The 22,366-nt window shown below is 42.7% G+C and overlaps 1 protein-coding gene across 10 annotated transcripts in view; it reads right to left on the bottom strand.

Moving 5' to 3' along the window:
• Positions 1-22,366, bottom strand: part of PRTFDC1 (phosphoribosyl transferase domain containing 1) — a 101,360-nt gene that overhangs the window by 16,871 nt on the left and 62,123 nt on the right. For 7 of the 10 annotated variants that reach the window (XM_042230535.2, XM_027976630.3, XM_027976629.3 and 4 more), the window contains exon 4: positions 6,341-6,406. The exons of 1 other annotated variant lie outside the window; for it this stretch is intronic. In XM_042230535.2, the coding sequence (XP_042086469.1) occupies positions 6,341-6,406 (66 nt within the window). Of the gene's footprint in view, positions 1-1,937; positions 6,407-22,366 lie in introns of those variants that run through there. 2 more of the 10 variants (XM_060397358.1, XM_060397357.1) reach the window with 1 other exon arrangement.

Genomic DNA, 22,366 nt, shown 5'->3' on the forward strand with positions numbered 1-22,366 from the left:
TGCAGATGACATCACCCTTATGGCAGAAAGTGAAGAGGAACTAAAAGCCTCTTGATGAAAGTGAAAGAGAGTGCAAAAGCTGGCTTAAAGCTCAACATTCAGAAAACGAAGATCATGGCATCTGGTCCCATCACTTCATGGGAAATACATGGGAAACAGTGGAAACAGTGTCAGACTTTATTTTTTTGGGTTCCAAAATCACTGCAGATGGTGACTGCAGCCATGAATTAAAAGACGCTTACTCCTTGGAAGGAAAGTTATGACCAACCTAGATAGCATATTCAAAAGCAGAGACATTACTTTGCCAACAAAGGTCTGTCTAGTCAAGGCTGTGGTTTTTCCTGTGGTCATGTATGGATGTGAGAGTTGGACTGTGAAGAAAGCTGAGTGCCAAGGAATTGATGCTTTTGAACTGTGGTGCTGGAGAAGACTCTTGAGAGTGCCCTGGACTGCAAGGAGATCCAACCAGTCCATCCCAAAGGAGATCAGTCTTGGGTGTTCACTGGAAGGACTGATGCTAAAGCTGAAACTGCAGTACTTTGGCCACTTCATGCGAAGAGTTGACTCATTGGAAAAGACTCTGATGCTGGGAGGGATTGGGGGCAGGAGGAGAAGGGGATGACAGAGGATGAGATGGCTGGATGGTATCACTGACTCGATGGACGTGAGTCTGAGTGAACTCCAGGAGTTGGTGATGGACAGGGAGGCCTGGCATGCTGCAATTCATGGGGTCGCCAAGAGTTGGACATGACTGAGCAACTGAACTGAACTGAGGATTATATCAACTTTGAAAAAAACATCAGCCAGAGAGCGTGTTGTGCAGGCTACTTAAACACCCCAAACGAAACGCTTTTAATGCTGTGAGCTGAAGGAGCCATTGAAATGAATCGTTGCGGGCTCTCTTTATTCAGCAGCCATGACCTATTCAGAACCATGATTCAGCCAGCCCTTCTGGGGAGCTTTCTTCCTTTTGCTTTTAAAAAAGAAAGAGGCAAGGAAGGAAGGAGGGAAAGAAGGAAGGATGGAAAGAGAGAGAGAGGAAGGGAGGAAGGAAGAAGAGGTAATAAAAGAAGCCCAGAAACAGAAAGGAGAATGTGGGCTGTCTAGAGTCTCCGTTTCCTAAATATTTTAACTTGATCATCTACAGAGGACTTTGGCACCCCACTCCAGTACTCGTACCTGGAAAATCCCATGGACGGAGAAGCCTGGTAGGCTGTAGTCCATGGGGTCGTGAAGAGTCAGACACGAATGAGCGACTTCCCTTTCACTTTTCACTTTCATGCATTGGGGAAGGAAATGGCAACCCACTCCAGTGTTCTTGCCTGGAGAGTCCCAGGGACGGGGAAGCCTGGTGGGCTGCCGTCTATGGGGTCACACAGAGTCAGACACAACCGAAGTGACTTAGCAGCAGCAGCAGTAGAGGACTTAAGTGACACAGTAAATCTATGGGGTTTCTAATGCATGGGAAATTAGACAGGTGATTTTCTAACCTTCCCTCCTTCAGGAATCACTGCTCCTTCAGAGAGGGCTATTCCTTCTGCTTCACTCCGCTTCACTCCTGAAAGTTCAAGTGCTCAAACCACAGCATCTCCCCACTGGTTTCTCTCCCTGGAGTCTCTCTCTTCTTTCAGTTAACTCTGCCCTCCTGTCAGGTGATTTCCCTAAAACACAGCTTCTCGATGTCACCTCAGCTCAACAACTTTGGTGGCTCCTCTTTGCTTTCCTGAGCAAGTTACACTCATTAGTCAACATATTCTTTTTTTTTTTTTTTGGCTTTTTGCTTTTTTAGCTACACTGTGTGGCATGTGGGATCTTAGTTCCCCAACCAGGGATCAAACCTGCATCCCATGCAGTGAAAGCGAGGCGTCTTAACTGCTGGACTGCCAAGGAAGTCCCCGATATATTCTATAAGGCAAATCCAATTTCAGTTCTTTAAATTTTTATTTTGCTATTTTTTGATGAATTTCCTTCAGTCACATGGGGCCACTCCTATTCTCTGGCTCTGCTGTTTTCTTCTCTTCCTCCCCGATTCCACATGCTATTCTCTCTCCCTCTTCTGTGCTATTCCCTGACCTTCTGGTTCCAAATAAAACCTCACCTTCTTCTAAGACAATTACAATCCTAAGAAATTATTCTTTCTTTGGATTTCTTTAAGCTCAAGGAAAAGTATCGTATGGAAAGGCCCCCTACCCTCTAAAATGTTCTTCCCTGGATGCCGAGTATTAAAACAGAGACAGCAAGAACAAGTTCATGGCAGAGTAGTAATATAATGATAAATGTAGCTTCAGTGTGAATTTTTAACTGAGAAATCATGTGATTACTCTATGAGAAGGAGAAGTTAGATGATGACCTGGACCAACCCTTCCAACGCAGATATTCATCCAACACTCTTCCATCCCAGGCAGATATTTATTGCAGTTTCAGGCTTTCTTCTACCACCATTTAAAAAAGGGCCTGCCCATTGTTATGTGCCTTTCAAGTTTTTTCCCAGCTGGTATAAATTCTACATGATGGGAAGATGCTAGAGGGCTTCTGAAGTGTTTTTTTCCTGGCAGCACTGCACAGCATGGGGGACCCTAATTCCCCAACCAATGATCGAACCCACACCCCCTGCAGCAGAAGCACAGGCTTAACCACTGGGCCGCCAAGGAAGTTCCTGAAATTTGTTTTTATACTTTTCTCAAACTCCTAATGGATAGCATATTTCTGAAAAGCTAAAGAAGGGGTAAGGGAGGGCAAGCCATAAGAAAGTCTTTATCCTTTTAAGGAGAAGGAAAGTTAAGTGAATTTTTTTTTTCACTCCTCCACTCCTTCCACATCCTGGTGGGGAAATAGGCAAATGAAAAATAAGCCCCAAATAAACACCAGAAATTATGGAAAGGGCTTCAGTGGAAAGAAGGTGCTGATACAGAGGCTAATGGAGAATACGGGGACAGGGGCTTAGAGGGGAGGAGTTAATGCTCATTTTAGAGACTCAGGGAAGGCCTCTCTCTGAGACAAAAGTCTTTAGGCTGAAATCTGAAGGTTGGGAGGAAAATGAATTCCAGGCAGAGGTCACAGCTTGTCCAGGGTCTCGGCAGGAAGGAGCTTAGCCGCTGTGGTGCTGGCCAGAGAGGAGGTGGTGAACGGTGTGCCATGACGTCGGGAAGGAGACAGGGCCAGATCATCGGGGTCTTCTAGGCTGTGATAAGGAGCCTGGATTATAATCTCAGAGCACTGGGTTGCCAGGCACAATATAGAACATCCAGATACATTTGAATTTCAGATAAAGAACAACATTTTAGTTCAAGTGTGTTCCAAATACTGCATGGGACATACTTATACTGAAAATTTATTCATTGTTTATTTGAAATTCAAATTTAACTTGGCATCTTGCTTTTTTTTTTTAACTAAGTCTTACAACCCTAATTGACAGGCTGCTGAAAGGTTTTCAGTAGGCAAGCGATGGGATCCAATTTGTATTTTAAGAAAATCCCTTTGCTTCTTGGAGACTGGTTTGAGGGGTGGCAACAGTTAAGCTGATGCTTTTGAACTGTGGTGTTGGAAAAAACCTGAGAGTGCCATAGACTGCAAGGAAATCAAACCAGTCAATCCTAAAGGAAATCAATCCCGAATGTTCATTGGAAGGACTGATGCTGAAGCTGAAGCTCTAATATTTTGGCCACCTGATGCGAAGAGCAAACTCATTTGAAAAGACCCTGATGTTGGGAAAGACTGAAGGCAGAAGAAGAGGACGACAGAGAATGAGATGGTTGGATGGCATCATTGACTCAATGGACATGAGTTTGAGCAAGCTCCAGGAAATGGTGAAGGACAAGGAAGCCTGGTGTGCTACAGTCCATGGGGTCGCAGAGAGTCGGACACAACTGAGCATCTTAACAACAGTTAAGCGAAGGCAGAAGTTCAGGGAGACTCACAGCTGCCCAGGAAAGGGATAGAGGTTGTCTCGCCTTAGAGACCAGTCTTCTCAAACTTTAATGCACATAGAATCATCAGGGAACCTTGTTAACATGAAGACTTGATTCAGCAGATCTGGGGTGGGATCTGAGGTACCGCATTTTCAATAAGTCTCCAGGAGTTGCTGACCTTGCTGGTTCCTAGAGCAAAGGTCAGCAAACTATGGCTGATTGACCAAGTCTGGCCTGCTGCTTGTTTTTTGGTAAATAAAATTTTATTGAAACACAGTGGTGTCCATTTGTTTGCATTTCATCTATTGCAAATAGCCGCTGTTGTGCTATGACGGCAACGTGAAATAGCTGCAACAGAAGACTGTATGGGCCACAAAACTGAAAAAATATTTACTACCTGCCCTGACCTGGAAAGTTTACCTGATGCCTGCCCTAGAACACACTTTGAGTAGCAAGGTCTAGACCTGGAATGTTACCATGGAGATGGAGAGACATGGAGAGATTCAAGATGCATTTGAGAGAACAGAGTGTGGTCTACACTGGTTCATTAAACACTGACTTCTGATGTGAGCCTAGGAACCCTGAACTGCAGTATCTTAAGCTGTCATGACAGTTGAGAACCTGGCTAATCGATGTTGATACATCTTAGAAATATTTACCCAGGAAGCCCAGGGGGTTCTACTTGACATGAATTTGAATGCATATATCTCTGCACACACAGTGACTGGAAAGATATCACGTAACAGTACCTGGTAACCTGGATGAATCATTCATCATGCTAGCAAAAAACCGAAGCCAACCTCTGCTCAGACTTACTGTTTGGCTGGTTTGCCGTTTCTCCTAACCTGAACTTCCATGATGTCTATTTTCTCATGAGGGGATGGTCTTTGCAGTAATTGCAGAAGGGGAAACCGAGGCACAGCCTTATCACCCCTTCCTGCTCACTCCACCCCCAGGAAGAAACTTCCCTTTCTTCAATCTCTTCTCAGTCTTTTTTGAAAAAATTATAACTATTATCCTCTCTCTACCTCCTAAAGGAAGGGACTATCCAGTGCTCACATAAGAGGAAAAATGACTTTGAAACAAAATACAAGATGATTTTAAATGGCAGGAGAGAAACACTGCACTTCTTCTGTGCAATTTTCTTTTTAGAGTTGCCACTTTGACAGATTCACTATTTCTCCTGTGTGATAAACTTACAAGGCAATGCCATACAACAAAGTACTACAATGACATCATTTAAAGACAACCCCAGGGTGGTTAAAAGTTATGAATTTCTGGAAATAGCTTTTGATTTAAAAAAAAAAAAAAACTTTCCAGGATGTTGTATTATGCAGTGATGTAGTAACATCAAATGGCGGCTTCGTGATACATACATTAACACCAACAAGTGAATTCTAGTTTCTGTAGGACACAGTTTACTACTAGGTAGCAATTTAACATTCAGATGCTAAGCTATCTTCTGAAGAGGGGAAGGAAGCTAGTTAGTCCTTGTGGCTCTTCAATGTTCCTCATGTTATTACACACATTTTTATTAAATATGGCTGCTATCCCTTCCCCAGGTAGGCACTGCAAACCAGTAACAACTGCAGATACCAGATGAAGCTTGTGTAACAGACTGCTTTGTTTCACTTAGAAAGCTTAAGTTGCTCAGGGATAATGAATACAAGATAATGTCAGCAGAGCTGAACAAAAACAAATTCTGTGTTGCTTTCATTCAAGGCAAAACTTGCGTTTCAGATCAAACTTGCACAAAGACCATCTGCTTGATGCAACACCCTTCCCAATGCATGGATTTATGTCAGAATCCAAAGAGTAATTATTAATTATGTAATTATTAAGCTTTGGCAGATTTGGATCTCCAAGTTAACATTGGAGGTGCCTGCCTCAAAATCTCATGGGATACACTTTTTCAACGGGGGACAGCAGTTGGAGGGGGGAGGCAAAGTGTTGAAAAATGAAAAAGTCTTCAGATATTTTTCTTTTAAATTCCCTGCCTAAATTTTAAACACTTCAACAAACATGTTTAAATGTCTTACTTTGGTGCCCAGGAGATGAAGGGTGAAAACCAGACAAATAAAGGAAAAGAATTCCCTTTCACGAGGTACCTGAAAGTGTGAGTAGGAAAAAAAAAAATGGGAAAGAGAAGGAGGAGTGCTAAGGGGGTTTTGTAATGTGAGGTTGTCTGAAATAAGATTGGAAGGAAGCTTGGAGACGAAAGATTTGGTCTGAGTCAAGCCTTGGAAGCATGATAAAAGGAGTGTTTTATAAAAGGAGGAATCATTAAAAGGATCCACACATTCATTTGCATGAATTAGCAAACCCAGGAGAGTGTCTGAAATGGACTGCAGCGCTGACCTGAAATGGAGGTTACTGATTTCCCTGCAACACCCAGGCCTCAGTGGGCACAAAGCAGAGCCACATGAACAAACCTTTCCAGCCAGAGTTGAAAGATCATCGCCTCCAATGATCTGCATCTCGTCCATGGACTGGTCATTCTAAACGGAAAGGGGGAGATAATATTTTACTATACAAGAAAAGCTGTAAAGCACGTTTCCCCATCTACCCAGCCAGGAGCTGGATTGTGCCTTGCAAATATAGCACAAATAGCTGGTCCTGATTCATGGTTGCCTATGGTTACCAAGAGCCAGTCTCCTGCCACCACGCTTGAGACAAAGCATCCTAATGGCTGATAGCCGAGCCTGTGTGGAGAGGGGATGGAGGGAGCGGGGAGAGGACAAGCAAATCTAATTTTGGAACAAAATAAAACCATGGAAGGTGCCTGAGCCTATTCTGTGGCAGATGGAATTGGAGAAGACAGTCATGCTCCTGGACTTCCCTGGGGTGGTTGGGGCTATGGAGGGGGGAGCTGGGGAGGGGGCCTAGCGTTTCTCAGCTGTGCCAGCAGCCCCAGTTACAGCCCTGCAGTGGGGAACAATTAGACTGTGGTTCCCACAGAGGTTAGAGACCCCCTCTCCTCACTACCAATGTGGGTCCAATCCCTTATCTGTATCAAGGGCAATTCTAAAAGGCCACAGATCAAGAAATATTACACTTAGATTGTGAGACAAGGATGATGAAGCCTCAGAAACTTTCTGGAATTCAGGAATATAAGACTAGAATCCCGTTTACAAGACTTTTCACAATACCTTGTAATAACCTATAATGGAAAAGACTGAAAAGAATATATATATATATATATATATATATATAGGCTTCCCTTATGGCTCAGATGGTAAAAAACCTGCCTGCAATGCAGGAGACCTGGGTTTTTGATTCCTGGGTTGGAAGGATCCCCTGGAGAAGGGAATGGCTACCCCACTCCAGTATTCTTGGCTGGAGAATCCTAGACAGAGGAGCCTGGCAGGTTACAGTCTATGGGGTCACAATGAGTCAGACACAACTGAGCAACTAACACACACACACACACGTGTGTATGTATACATATAGCTGAATCACTTTGCTGTACGCCAGAAACTAACACAACATTGTAAATCAACTGTACTTCAGTTTTAAAAAAGAGACTTTTCACTTAAGTCCTATTAGAGATTATAAGCATTCCTTTTCACAGTATATATATGGGACATCATTCTGCCTCAATTAAACCTCTCTCTCTCTCACACACACACGTAATAAAATATGAGTTGTTTCTTAGTAAATATCACAATAGAATAACAAGGGGGCAGAACAGGTTAAAAGAAGGCAAGCAACTTATTTTCTGGCTTCCTTGCAAAGATGCATTAGAGGAACTGAAGACGACATCCTACAGGCAACTGGTTGCATGATCAAGCAAGACTGCGGTGACACTGCAGTCCCTTCGTCCGAATGATAAGCTAAGTGAGAAGACACCAAGAGAGGGAATAGACATACGATGTGCTGAACCAGGAAGTATCTTTGGTTACTGCTGTTGTTTTGGCCAGTTCAGTGCTTTTCTCCCTTATTCTGGCAAGAAGGCCCTGCCTTTATTGGGGGAGGGAGTTCATTCCCCTAAAGGAATTTTCTTGGGTTAGTCTGAATTGGATTCTGTCACTTGCAACTCAGAGTCTAGACCTAGAGATACATTGTCACGGCACTGGTCATCAGAAAGGAAAAAAGAAAAAAGCCAATCAACCAATATAATAGTTTTACCAGTGAAGCAGCATTTTGTTTTTCACCTTACTGCTCAAGAGAAAAAAAAAAATGACCTTAAAACGTTCTTACTTTCAGTCTGAAAGCATTTATTCCTAACTGCAAAGGAGTGGTGACAATGCTTGAAATGTTTCAAAGTGCCCCATAAGTTAGATAAAACCAATAATTTTCTTCTTATGGGAATTGATAGCCAAAGGAGAAAATCAAAGACTATCCAGAATCCACTGGTCTTTTGCTGTTTTTTTTTTTTTTGTTGTTGTTGTTTTTTTCAAACACCTCTGCTTGAGTCAAGTTTTTACTGTCCCATTAGCAAAGCAAGTCACGCGAACAAGCCCAGCATTAATCTGAGAAGCAATCATTAAGTAACAGAACGAAGTTCATAGACACAGGGAAGCCATTTAATTAGGGTCACTGATGCAATCACTCTGCACAGGGGTTCACAAACATCCTTATATTCCTAGCATTGATGTATCCTTTTTTTTTTTTAACATCATTGATTTTGATTTGAAGATATTTTACTTGGGATTGTTCATCTGATCTTCATAAGACTGGCCTGTACTTTCCTTTCTTTTGCTACCTCTGTGGATTTTTAAAGCAAGTTATACAAGCCTCATGAGTTGGGTGGTTCTTTGTCTTTTTTCTGTATGCTCAAAGTTTGTATGTGAATGAATTTATCTATTTTGCTAAGGTTCAGTAGAGCTCAGAATAGGTATTATTTAATCCCCAATTTACAAATGAGGAACTGGAGGCAGTAAGAGTTTGAGTAGCTTGCCCAAAAAAGGCACTACTAGTAAGTGAGGGGAACCAGTTCAGTTCTAGGATTGTCTGGCTTGGCATTATTCTTGTGTTAACAACCCCCATCCCCCACAACATTCCTAGAAGGTAGAAATAATAGTGCATCTTTGAGAGTACCATGGAGAAGAATTGGGTCCTGGTTGTACTAAGGAAGTAAAATATATAATAAGCTGAAATGGCTAGGAGAAATACACACCTTGGTAGAAATGCTGGTAACGGTTGTGTGGATTTATTTAAATGGCAAAGGAAGGGTGGGCAGGAGGCTCAAGAGGGAGGGGATATATGTATACATATAGCTGATTCACACTGCTGTTCAGGAGAAATTAACGCAACATTGTAAAGCAATTATACTCCAATTAAAAACATTAAAACAAACGAATAAAGAGCAAAGGAAGTCTCCAACATTTAGCCCAGGCATCCTCAGAAAGAAACATGTTGGAAATTACTAGTTTTGGTGACCTGGTCTCCAGGTACAAAAAAGAGCTCAGCATGTATAGTGACTGCTCGTACAAAAGAGAATTTGGACTGTTTAGATAATGTTCAGGAAAAAACAAAGCCAAGTAAGAATAAATATCCTGAATTCCTTTTGAGGAACGGGAAGGGGACGAGTAAAGAAAACAAATAAACAAAAGAATCACTCTCTCAGCCACTCATTTCCAAAGTCAGACAGACTTGCTTCAGAATCCATACACGCACAGACTTTCTCAACATTCTCAACCTCCACAGATGCCTTAACTTTGCTTTTTTCCCTCTTCTTTTCAGCCTTATCCTTCCTCTCAGCTATTCTCCTGTGCTCAGTAAGGTCAACGACACTATATAAAATACAGGCAAACCCCTAACCAAAACAGTTCGTTATAGCACTTCCCTGGTGATCAGTGGTTGAGAATCTGCCGTCAATGCAGGGGATACATGTTCTATCCCTCGTCTGGGGAGATTCCACATGTTGCTGGGCAAATAAGTCCGTGTATCAAAACTACTGAGCCTGGGCTCTAGAGCCCGCTCTTTGCAACAGAAGCCACGGCAGTGAGAAGCCTGCACACCGCAACTCGAAAGTAGCCCTTGCTCACCGCAACTACAGAAAGCCCGCGTGCAGCAACAAAGACCCAGCACAGCCAAAAATAACAAAATAAGTAAGGAAATATTTTTCCAAAAACACAAACAGTTCATTATAAGAAGTTTTAATGGTCAAAGTGGAGAGCTTCTAATGAAAATGTTGCAGTGTTGAAAAATTTTTTCAAAAACTCTAACATGTGGTACAAAGTCAGATAACAAGGAGAGATGAATCAGTTCAGTGTTTACTTTTCAACCAGTGGTGGATATAGGACATGACCCTTAACTCAGTCCCTGAGTCCTTTAAGCCACCTAGGGTCAAAGTGGAGGTCACAGGGCAGTGGCTTGTATGTCTGCCCTTTGCTTCACCCAGAGAAACTCCACTTATCTCTGTTGTATTAACTGGGTTCAAGGTAAGAAGTGCCAAGTCACTTCAATCATTTCCAACTTTGTGTGACCCCATGGACTGTAGCCCCCCAGGCTCCTCTGCCCATGAAATTCTCCAGGCAAGAATACTAGAGTGCGTTGCCATGCCCTCCTCCAGGGAATCTTCCCTCAAGGTAAGATGGTGGGAACCAAAAAGTTTGAAAACTCTTGTGTCAATATTTTTGCTTCCTTTTAAACAGACTTGCCATCTTTTTGGTTCTTGCTCATTTAAATATCCATTTGTTTCTGAGGTCATTTTTGTTTAGAATCTCATTTTTACAATATGGGGATGAGCTGTGAGAATGGAAAACATGGCAACTGGTAAACAGGCAGCTGGGGGGTCCCTACATGCCCTTGGGGACCAGACTGCCTGGGTTCCAGTCCCAGCCCCACCTTCTATGAGCTGTCCAACCTCGAGGAAGCGACTTAACCTTTCAGTACTCTAGTGTCCTCCTCTATAAAAAGAGAATGTCAATGTTAATAGTTCCTACCTCCTAGGATTATTGGGAGAAGTAAATGAATTAATATGAATTGAGTACTGAGTCCTGGTGTGTAACAAGAAGCAGTTCCTAAAGCCTTGGCTTACCCCAGGATCATCCTCTACTTCTAGTCTAAGAAACTTGCATGTCTACCCAAGTTTCTCAGCTTGGACCTCGTGATGATTCTTTGCACAGTTCATTGAGTCCATCATCGATACATGAATGTCTCGTGCTTTGGGGAAAAGGTTTCTGAGGCTGACGGCTACCCATGAGGTGTGTGGTTAAGGAGGACTCCTGTCCTGTGCCAACTGTGCATCAGGGCTACAGTCTTGGTTAAAAACAAGCTCCACTGTATGCTCCTTCAGGGTTTCTCAGTGATCCCCCAGCTCCCAAGCGGTGGTGTCTGAATCTTTAGAGTGGACCATTTTGTGGATATAATTACCCACATCACTCCTCTCTGCTGTTTTCATCTTTCTCCCAATGGACAGAAGCCACCTGGAAATCATGCTCGGATCCTCTTTTGTCCTTATCACCTCTCATCTATTCTTTGTAGGAGCCGTTTACAGTCAATAGAGCAAAGAGTTAACCTTGAAATTGCTTCACAAGATGGCAGGTGACGACCTGTAGAATAGGAGACTGGATGGCCGGGCTTCTGATAATTTTCCCAACCCTGGCTGCAGTTTTGCTTGGGGATCATGAGCTGCTCCAGTTCTTCCCTTTGATTCACCGTCTTAGCTTAAGGTAATTTAAAATAGATTTACACTACTTGTCAACAGCAGAACCTTGACTAAGATTTCATACCAATTTACAGGAGAACTCAATATGCGCAAATATTGATAAGTATGATTAGTGACAACTTACTCACGACACATCACCACGCCTCACCGTGCTGCACGAGATCCTAGGCGTCCCCAGCACATGATGGACTGCTTCTTCCCCCACGTCTTAGCTGGTGGCTGCTCCTGTCTCCTCTCTCTGTCTTTCTTCAAGGGAGTAATTCTTACTCTTTCCTCAAGACTCAGTTCAGGCATGATCTCTTCCAGGAAGCTTTCCTGGAGTCCTCTGGACTTGATCTGTGTCTGATAACACTCTCTAAATGTCAACAGGTCACGTCCAACTGGAATTTTCTGAGAGTGCAGCAACTGCCAGTGGCATGAAAACTTCAGCACAAACAGCCTGATTTTCATCCTAATTACACCCCCTCTGGCTGACGCATTGTGGCATCCAGTGTTTGTTGAGCGACACTAAAGTATCTGCATACATGTGTTTGCTATATTTTTAATACCCCTTCCACTACCCACATTACAATACTAAGTGTTCTCAGGCAGCACCTAGCTTCCCTTGCTCTAAGTTCTTCTTCCAGCTGTCCAGGAACTGGAAGGAGCTTATTGCCCAATGGAGACAGAGAAAGAAAAAAAAACTACAGATAAACAAACACATGGGAAAATATCTGTAAAGTTCGATTGAAAGTGGACACAAAGGAAGCTGACTTGAGCAACCTGGAAAATGCTAAGACTGAAAGAATACAGACCTTCCTCTTTGATGTCTGAGTGATTCCCACCCATAAAGAAACTGTTTCTTTACTCTTATTACTACTATTCTATTAACATTGGTTTCCAAAGAGCCTTGTCAATACTTTGCAAAAAATATAAATGCAAAAATCCATGTGAATTCTGAACATGAAAAATAAGAAAACAGGAATTATTGAGATGCATCAGTAATTATGAAGATCAGTCATTCATTTCATGATGAGTTAAGGATGTATTTTAAAGCCAAACTAGCATTTAACCAGGAAAAAAATATGTATGTATCAGCATGTACAATTTAGCTCAGTTGAAGGGACACGCACATTTTGCATTTTCTAAATTTGGTGCGTAGCTTTTGCAAGCACGGTTGAGACTTTATTCGAAGACAAAATGGCTTTCTGTTTAATGACAATGATCTATTGCTCTATTGTGACCGGTATTCCATGCCACCCATTCTGCATGAGAGGTACTGGCTAGCTAAGAGTAATCCCTACCCAACAGAGAAAGGCTCTTTTCTTTAAGAGACAGAAAGCAATTTGGGGTCCGAAGAAGCAACCACAATAATAAGAAGAAGCTATAGGCTGGCAGGAATAATGAAGGGTCACCAAGGAAAAGGAAAAAGGGAGGGAAAAGGAGAAAAGTGGACCTTCACTTCAATTTAGTTATAAAAGGCCCCAGAAAGGAGGAAACTAAGTTTAAAAACAGATTCAGTGACATTGCTTTACATGGACTCTGAAACCTTGAAGCCTTCTTTTTGAAACCTTTCAAAACCTTCTGTTTAGAAACCTGGTATGGACTTGTTGCTTTGGTTTAAATCACGTTTTTAAATTATGAATCAGAAGGAAAAAACAAATTGAGCCCTTGACGCATGTCAGCGACCCCAAAGGGCTTCAGTAAAATCTACGTGTTCAAATGTGGATGATCATATCCCAGTGGTAACTTTTCTTTCTTTCTTTTTTTCTTATAAACTTCATCATTTCTTTAAAAAAAAAATTTATTTGGTTGCATTAGGTCTCAGTTGCTGCACCCAAGATCTCTCCTGTGTCATGTGGCTCTTCTGTTGAGGCAGGAGGACTCTTTAGTTGCAGAGCATGGACTTAGTTGCTCCTCAGCACGTAGGATCTTAGTTCCCCCACTAGGAATTGAACCAGAGTTCCCTGCATTGCAGGGCGGATTCTTAACCACTGGACTACCAGGGAAGTCCTAAGTATCTCTTGAAAGATCATTTTCGCCATACAGTTTTTTTCCCCTAGATAACCCAAGGAAGATTTATAACTATAATTCTAAATAAAAGAATTCAAATGGAAACTGTTGTTCAACACTAAAGAAATCTTAAACCAGCTCTTACAGACCCATTTTAAGATTGTCAGGGGCTGGGATGGTAAACACGAAAGGCGGAGGGGGAGGACTGCTTGGACACCCTGAGCTGAGCAGACCTCCAGAACACACACTGCTTTCTGGCATTAGACTGAATCTACCTTGTTCCCACCCGGGTGTACTCTGGGACCACAAGGTTCTGCTTCCTTATGTGACTTCTCAGCTCAAAATATTTTTGCAGTTGCCCATGCCTACAAAAAGGAGTCTCGTTTTGTCACTGCATTGGGCTGGGCCATCCTTAGAGTCAGGCAAGAGAAGTCTTGCATGTCACAAATACCAAAACACAAAGACATTTGTTTTCTTTTTGGTCTTAAAAGGCAGTTTTGGGGGAAACTCTGGGACAGTTTGAGCTAATGGGAATTATGCAACAGGGAAATGTGTGCTGAAATGGGCCGTGTGCCTCACCCCCCACCCTTGCAGGGTCAAGTTAAGTTGTTGTAGGGAAGGTGGCAGTGGCCTACCTTGGGAAACCAGGCAAAGAGGGGTTGGTCTGTTTTTAAGCTGGCTGCCCTCAATCATCCAAAGCAGGTGCCTCAGAGACTGGAGTCCCCGGATAACTGTGTTCCCTCCCACCTCTGTGCTCAGGGATAGGGTCTTTGGGGTCATCTGAGTTAGCAAAGAGAGGTATGAAGAATCCAGCTGCCCCAACCCCCTGGAGAGCTTAACCTTGCCAGTCCCATGCGGGGTTCAGGCAGGCTTGGTCACCACCCAGGTTCTGGGCCCAGCTGGTGCCCTGCCCTGCCCAGAAGGCACTTGGCTCTGCCCAGGCTTGCCCACTGCTGGGACGAGCACCACTCCTATGGCCTCCAGTGCAGGTGATCTGGCTGGAAACATGAGCCTGGCCATGGACAAATCTATAAAGTGTCAAAACCTTAACTATTTAGGCATATGACGGGTGAATCTCCATTTGTTCTCTTGCCCTGAACCCCATACATATAAGGGGCAAGGCTGACTTTGAGAACCACTTACTGAATGCTAGGCGCTACAATGCTAAGGCCACTGCTTACATGAGTCCAAACAAAATCCTGTAAGACATGATCCAGCAATCATGCTCCTTGTTATTTACCCACAGAGTTGAACACTTGGGTCCATACCAAAATTCACACCCTAGCCACTGTGGAGCAGTATAGAAGTTCCTCAGAAAAAAAAAAAAATAGAATTACCATCTGATCCAGCAATCCCACCCCTGGGCATATATTCAGACAAAACTCTAATCCAAAAAGAGACCTATAACCCAATGTTAATAGCAGCACTATCCATAATAGCCAAGACATGGAAACAACCCATTAGAGTGTACAACACCAAGAATGAACCCTACTGTAAACTATGGACTTTGGGTAATGATGAATCAATGTAGGTTCATCAGCTGTAACACAGGTACCAATCTAGTCAGAGATGTTGATAATGGGGGAGGATGAGGGTGTGTAAGGGCAGTGGGTATATGGGAATTCTTTGTCCTTTCCCCTAGATTTTGCTGTGAACCTGAAATTGCTCTAAAAAAATAAAGTCCATTAAAAAAAATCTTGAGGCAACAGGTAACTTAAAAAAACATTTAAATAACTTTGCCAAAAGCTTCCCAGGTGGCTCAATGGTAGAGAATCTGCCTGCCAATGCAGGAGTCATGGGTTCGATCCCTGGGTCAGGAAGATCCCCTGGAGAAGGAAATGGCAACCCACTCCAGTATTCTTGCCTGGGAAATCCCACGGACAGAGGAGCCTGGCGGGTTACAGTCCATGAGGTCACAAAGAGTCGACTTAGTGACTAAACAACAGTAACAACAAACGTTGCCAAACGTCCCACAGCTGAAAAGTGAGGGAGCTGAAGACAGAGCAGGGACTGACCCTCTGTCTTGCTCCATCTAACCCATAAGTCCTATACTTCTCTCTTGGGTCTGATCAGAAGCTGCCTTTCTGTGTGACTTGACCCTTTACCCCTTCTGCACATGAATCATCTGTGATCTCCTCTGCAATGGGACCTGACAGTCTGCATTTCCAACAAGCTCCTGGGCGACAAGGATGGAGCAGGTCCAGTTGCCTGGGTCTGTGCTCTGCCCATACCAACCTGCTGACCGAGTCACTACTGTGTCTTACTGATGCTTCCTCCACCCAGAATGTCTTTCTGCCACATCTCTGCTTGTAAAAAATGTAGATATACAAATTAAAGTCTACTCGCATGATAAGTCATCACCTGACCCTCACCAACCCCCAGACCCCCACCAACAGCCAGAATCAATTGGTCCTTCTGATGGGCTTTCCTGGCCTTCAGCACCATTTCAAGCAGTGCTTACTTCTTTCTCGTTAGGTGGCACCTCTCTGCTCACTGGCTGTGCATCTGTTTACTTCTGCTATTTTGAAAGCATGCTGAGAGGGACTCTATCCCTTTCATCTTTACAGGTTCCTTAATACCAAGTGGGGCTTTGTATGCAGAAAGGAACATGACCCCACCTTGCCCCCTTCTTTAGCCCCCTGATGTTGGTCCTCTCTTCTATAAAATAGGAAAATTTAACACCTACCCATTTGGATGGTTGTGAGGTTTAAATTAAATATCGTGACGTGTAAGGACTTCTTAACCACTGGTGGCCAGTGGTTAAGAATCCACCTTTCAATGCAGGGGATGGGGGCTGACCCTGGACCTAAGATCCTAAATGCTGCAGGGCAACTAAGCCCATGCCCTGAAACGAACACTCCATGCAGCCAAAAATTTTTAAAAAAGTCATATGTAAAATACCTCACCCACAGTAAGCCACTGATAAATATGTACTGAATTGGATTTTCCTCTTATTATCTAAATAAGGAAAGGATGTAGATTTTTAAAAATTGAGTTAATGATAGATCCAGGCCTAGTGCCAGGGATCTTAACCTTTATTCCAGTCATTTTTTCCACTCTGTCAAGTTCTACTGTACTTTATGTGAGTAACATTCCCAGTCATTCATATGACTAAAATTCATCAGTGTTTACAGAAGAAACCCAGAATATTGCTTCCTGGTTCACATTTCCTGTACAAATCACTGGCTAAAATTCAGACAGGGCTTACAAATAAAAGGCATTGATATATTCTTACATCTTGGTAAATAATAAAGTAACATATTTCATATCCATCTATAATGTAATGGCATGTCTATGAAACTCAACACAACCAAATTTAAAAATAGGAAATGGTTCTACATTAAACATGATTGTTCAAAAGAAAATAAATGATTATGATCAACCAGAACGATTGCCTTTACGGATTACTCACTGGGACACCTTGGCAAACTCACCTGATTTCTCATTTACTTATCTCAAAAACACAGATACTACAAACTGCCTTACTTATTTCAGAGTTCAAGGAATGAGCAAAAAAAAAAAAAAAAGGCCAATTTATGCAAATACCATAAAAATCCAGCAAACTTTCTATGTGTAAAAAATCATTAGCAGTATCTTTAGATATAATCCAAAGCTGAGGAGAAAGGCAATTTATGTGAAACCTACAGAAAGTGGAAGACTTGGGGAGGTCCAACTATTAAGTGTTTCATCTACTATTATTATGTTTTAGATTTATGGTCTTGGCTTCCAACTGCTCCAGGTACCTAAATGAGCCATGAGCCATGTGAGGAGGTCAGAGAGCAGAATGCTTCTAGAGCCACCTTCCCTTCTTCAGAATAAGAAGAGATGGTTTATTTGATGTAGGCATGTTGATTGGCAGTGCAGGCTTGCAGATTCCTTCAGTATGAAGTCATGTCTTCAAAACTGGGTGGGGCGCTGACTTATTAAATTTTTTCTTTTCCTCTGGAAGCCAGGGCTTGGAAGTTGCTGAAGATGACATGCGAACTGAGTTGGGTGGTCTTGAGAAAATTCTGTGTAAACAGCATTGCTCATCGAAAAGTAGCAGAAAACACTGCACATCTGTCTGTCCATATAAGACAAACGGAATCTGGACTCCATTAATGGGCCTGAGGAATAAATTATTCTCTAATAAATGTTTTTATAATCGCAGTGGAAAGGAAGGTCCAGGACACCAAAGGAAATGAGACTCTGCTGGACTGATCTGTCAGCGGAAGCCTGGAGGAGGAGTGGGAGGAGGAAGAAGTCCACAGCTGTGCCTGATGCAGGAGAGGTTGTGCCTCTCGAAAGATGGGGAATACAGAAGCTCCAGGAGGGTACCTTATTCTAGACTGCCAAGGAGAATGCCAGATCACTCCGGGAGGGCGGCTTTTGCCCTCAGCTTTTTCTGGGTGATCCAAGAACAACTCAATGAGACATTCAACTGAGGCTTCAGACCTGATGACCTCTATGTCCTGAAGGTCACAATGTCCACATGGTGTGGGCTAATGAGCTCCAGCAACTATGGAACAGGGCACCTGGGTTATCTGCGTTTTGCATCCAGATACTGCTAACGCATGAAATACCTACTCTTCGCCCCCTCTGCCCCATCAAATGTTTGCTGTCTTTGCCTGATGAGCACAAGGGCCTTTGTTTTGTCAGGGGTAGAACAGAGGAAGTTTGACTGACGCAGACGTGGCGGGGAGAGAAGAGGAGGCTGGAGTGTGATGTGGTCTCTGTTCCCTGTCTGGCTCGCTGGTTTACATTTGAGCCCCAATGCTGGAGGACTGAACTGCTTTCCTTACAGGGGTGATAGGTCTGAAGCACGGTAGGCTCAGAATTGCCTGGAGCCCCTGCCTCTGCGAGAAACCTGGTCCAGCCTGGAGACCCAGGGGCTGGCTCTCTCATAATAAAGCCCACTAGGGAAGGCTTCCTTAATGATGCTAGCAAGAGGCTTCTCAGGCAGATGGAGTCGGGGCTGGCCAGGGAGGAGGCGGATGCACTGTGCTAACTGTGGCTGACAGACTGGTCTATAGACACACGTGAGGACCCATTTGGGGACCCTCAGAAATAACTGAAGAATACTTTCTTGACTGGCTAGAGGGGAAATGCCCAACCCCAATTCAATGCACTTTGGGCCTACTCATAAATGGATCCAATTTTATATTTACCAACTGGTAATGCCAAAGGTCAAAGCTACACAGAAAATGGTGTAGAGTTTTGGAAATTTCAGGTATTTATTTGGCATTTAGGTAATCTTCCTCTGCCTACACCAAATTCATTTGCAATGCAAGTCTCAATGTCTTTAACATAGTGGAGCTCGTGAAACTATTTTCTCATACACCTTGCTTTTTCATTTAAAAAACGTTAAGGCGATGATATTCATTATTGCGGTAGTTTCGAAATTTCATTATACTTTGGATAAGTCTCTGTGACTTCTGTTTCTTGCCAAGATAGAATAACAAAGACCAGATTTACCCTCTTGCAAGTCACACAGACTTTTTGGTTTCCCAGTGGATATAAAAGTTATGTTTGCACTATTTGTAGTCCAAGAAGTGCACAATACCATTATACCTAAAAAAATGTATGTTTCTTAATTTAAACATACTTTGTTGGTGGTCCAATAGTTGAGAATCTGCATGTCAATGCAGGGCACACGGGTTTCATTCCTGGTCCAGGAGGATACCACATGTCATAGGGCAACTAAACTTGTGAGCTCCAACTCCTGAGCCCTCAAGCTGCAGCTACTGAAGCCCACACGCCCTGGAGCTCACGCTCTGCAACAAGAGAAGCCACCACAATGAGAAACCTTCACACTGCAACTAGAGAGTAGCCCCCACTTACTGACAGGAGAGAAAGTCCACACGTAGCAATGAAGACCTGTGCAGCCAAAAAGGAATGAGTGAATGAATGAATGAATGAATGAAAGAAACAACTGTTGATACTTGCGGGGCTTCTCTAGTGGCTCAGATGGTAAAGAATCTGCCTGCAGTGCAGAAGACCTGGGTTCAATTCCTGTGTTGGGAAGATCCTCTGCAGGAGGGAATGGCTCCCCACTCCAGAATTCTTGCCCAGAGAATTCCATGGACAGAGAAGCCTGGTAGGCTACAGTCTATGGCGTTGCAGAGACAGACATGACTGAGTGACTAACACTGAAACAATGAATTGATACTTTTAACAACAGCAATAAAAAATACTTCATTGCTAAAATATGTTAGCCATCATCTGAGACTTCAGTGAGCTGAAAGCTCTTTGCTGGTAGAGGGTTTTATTGTAATGCTGATGGATTGGGGTGATATTTCCTGAAGGCTGAAGTGGCTGTAGCAACTTCTTAAAATAAGACAACAATGAAGTTTGCTGCATCGATTGACTCTTTCCTTCAAGAACAATTTCTCTGGGGCATGCAATGCTGATTGGCAGCATTTTACCCACAGCAGAATGAGAACCTCTTTCAAAATTGGAGACAATCCTCTCAAACGCTTGCTGCTCCTTTACCAGCTAATTTTATGGGATAGTCTAAATCCTTTGTTGTCATTGCAACAACTGATTAATTTTGCCATCTTACATGGGCATGATTCATGGTGTCTCAATACAATTACAATAGTAACATCAAAGATCACAGATCATCATAACAAGTGTAATAATATAAAAAAGTCTTAAACACTGTGAGAATTACCAAAATGCGACACGGACACAGGGAGCAAATGCTCCTCGGAAAACAGCGACAACAGACTTGTTTGAAAATGGCATGAAATAAACTTCAACCTGTAAAAAAGCGGAATGAAACTATATATGAAAAGAATACATGAAACTAAATGAAGTGAAACACCGTAAAATGAGGTATGCCTATATGCTGTTTTAATCTGTTCAATTTGTAGTAATATGTCCCGCAGCAACAGAGAAGTCATACAATGAAAAGGAGTTAATGGCAGACGGGACATTGCAGAAGAAATGATCAGGGAACTTGATATGATTAGTGAACTTGATGGCAGCGATAGAGAGTATCCAAAATGGAACAGATGGAAAAGAACTTAAAAAAAGTAAAAAGATCATTAATTAGCTGTCGGCCAATTTTAAGACATTAGCTACTGTTACTGTTACGTCACTTCAGTCATGTCCGACTCTGTGTGACCCCATAGACGGCAGCCCACCAGGCTCCCCCGTCCCTGGGATTCTCCAGGCAAGAACACTGGAGTGGGTTGCCATTTCCTTCTCCAGTGCATGAAAGTGAAAAGTGAAAGTGAGGTCGTTCAGTCGTGTCCGACTCAATAGACGTGTAATTAGAGCACCTGAAACTGAAGTGGAGAAAAGACAATTAGAAGAAATAATGACGGAAAAACTTCCGTGTTTGGTGAAAAGTACAAATCCACAAACCTCAGAAGCTCAATGAAACCCAAGTACAAGCAACATAAAGAAAAATACATCAAAGCATAAAAATAATGATGATATACTTCTGATTAGAAACAAGTCAAGTAAGGAAATAACTGACTCAATGGACATGAGTTTGAACAAACCCTGGGAGACAGTGAAGCACAGGAAAGCCTGGTGTGCTGAAGTCCACGGGGTCACAAAGAGTCAGACACAACTTAGCGAGTGAACAACAAGGAAATAATGGAAGTACACATTTAAATTACTGAAAAAAGACTGTCAACCTACTCCGAAAAACTATCTTTCAAAAACTGAGGGTGACATAGAGATGGTTTCAGACAAACAAAAGCTGAAATAATTCATCACCAGCAGAGCTGTACTATAGAAAACATTAAAGGAAGAACTTCAGATAAGAGGAGAAAGACATGAGAAGGGAATGAGGATCTTCATGAAGAAATAAACAGCACAGGAAATGGTGACTACAGGAGTAAACATAAAATATAAAAAGAGTATAACTCTTTTTTAAAACATAAACTTTTACTTTTGGAATAATTTCAGACTTATAGAACAGTTACAGATTAGTATGATGGTATTTGGATATATGCTGCCTTCAGACACCAACTTTGCATGTTCAGGAACAAACTGGTTAAAACTAAAAGGGAACAGAAACACATAACATCACCATTCATTAAAGAAATACAGATTACAATAAGATGGTTTTATTCCTTTGAATAGCTGAAGTTAACAACCATACCAAATGCAGGTGAGGATGTAGAGCAAGTGGAACTCACACTGAGGGGAATATGAAAAGGTGCAGCCACTCTGGAAACAGTTGAGCAGTTTCTAAGAAGGTTAAATATGCATCTACTACAAAGTCCAGGTATTCATTCACCACTAGGTATTTACTAAGAGAAAAGAAAGCTTATCTCCCTACAAAGATCTGTTACAGATATTCATAACAGCTGTACTTGCAATAGCCCCAAACTGAAAACTTCTATGTCCACCAACAGGTACCAAGTGGGCAGGAGGGTGCTGTGCACTAGAAAACGGCAATGCTTCACACTGGAAGTGAATAAATGGATGAGTGGATGTTTATCTAGGCTCCTGTGCTAAGCGTGCTGTGACCACGTGTGGTCTGGCCATTTTCAAAGAGAACTTCATACCTGGCTGAAGTATAAATTAACCCAGAATACTCACTGGAAGGACTGATGGTGAAGCTGAAGCTCCAATACTCTGGCCACCTGATGCGAACAGCCACCTAATTGGATAAGACTCTGATGCTGGGAAAGGTTGAAGGCAAAAGGAGAAGAGGGCGACAGAGGATGAAATGGTTGGATGGCATTCAATTCAATGGGCATGAACTTGGGCAAACCCCAGGAAATGGTAAGCCTGGAGTGCTGCAGTCCATGGGGTCAAAAAGAGTCAGTCAGTTGGTGGCTGAACAACATTTGAAAATTTTAAAAACTCAAAACTAAAAACTCAGTTTAAAAAATATCAATAAACAGAT

This window comes from Ovis aries, chromosome 13, assembly GCF_016772045.2.
Source record: "Ovis aries strain OAR_USU_Benz2616 breed Rambouillet chromosome 13, ARS-UI_Ramb_v3.0, whole genome shotgun sequence".
Taxonomy (NCBI): Eukaryota; Metazoa; Chordata; class Mammalia; order Artiodactyla; family Bovidae; genus Ovis; species Ovis aries.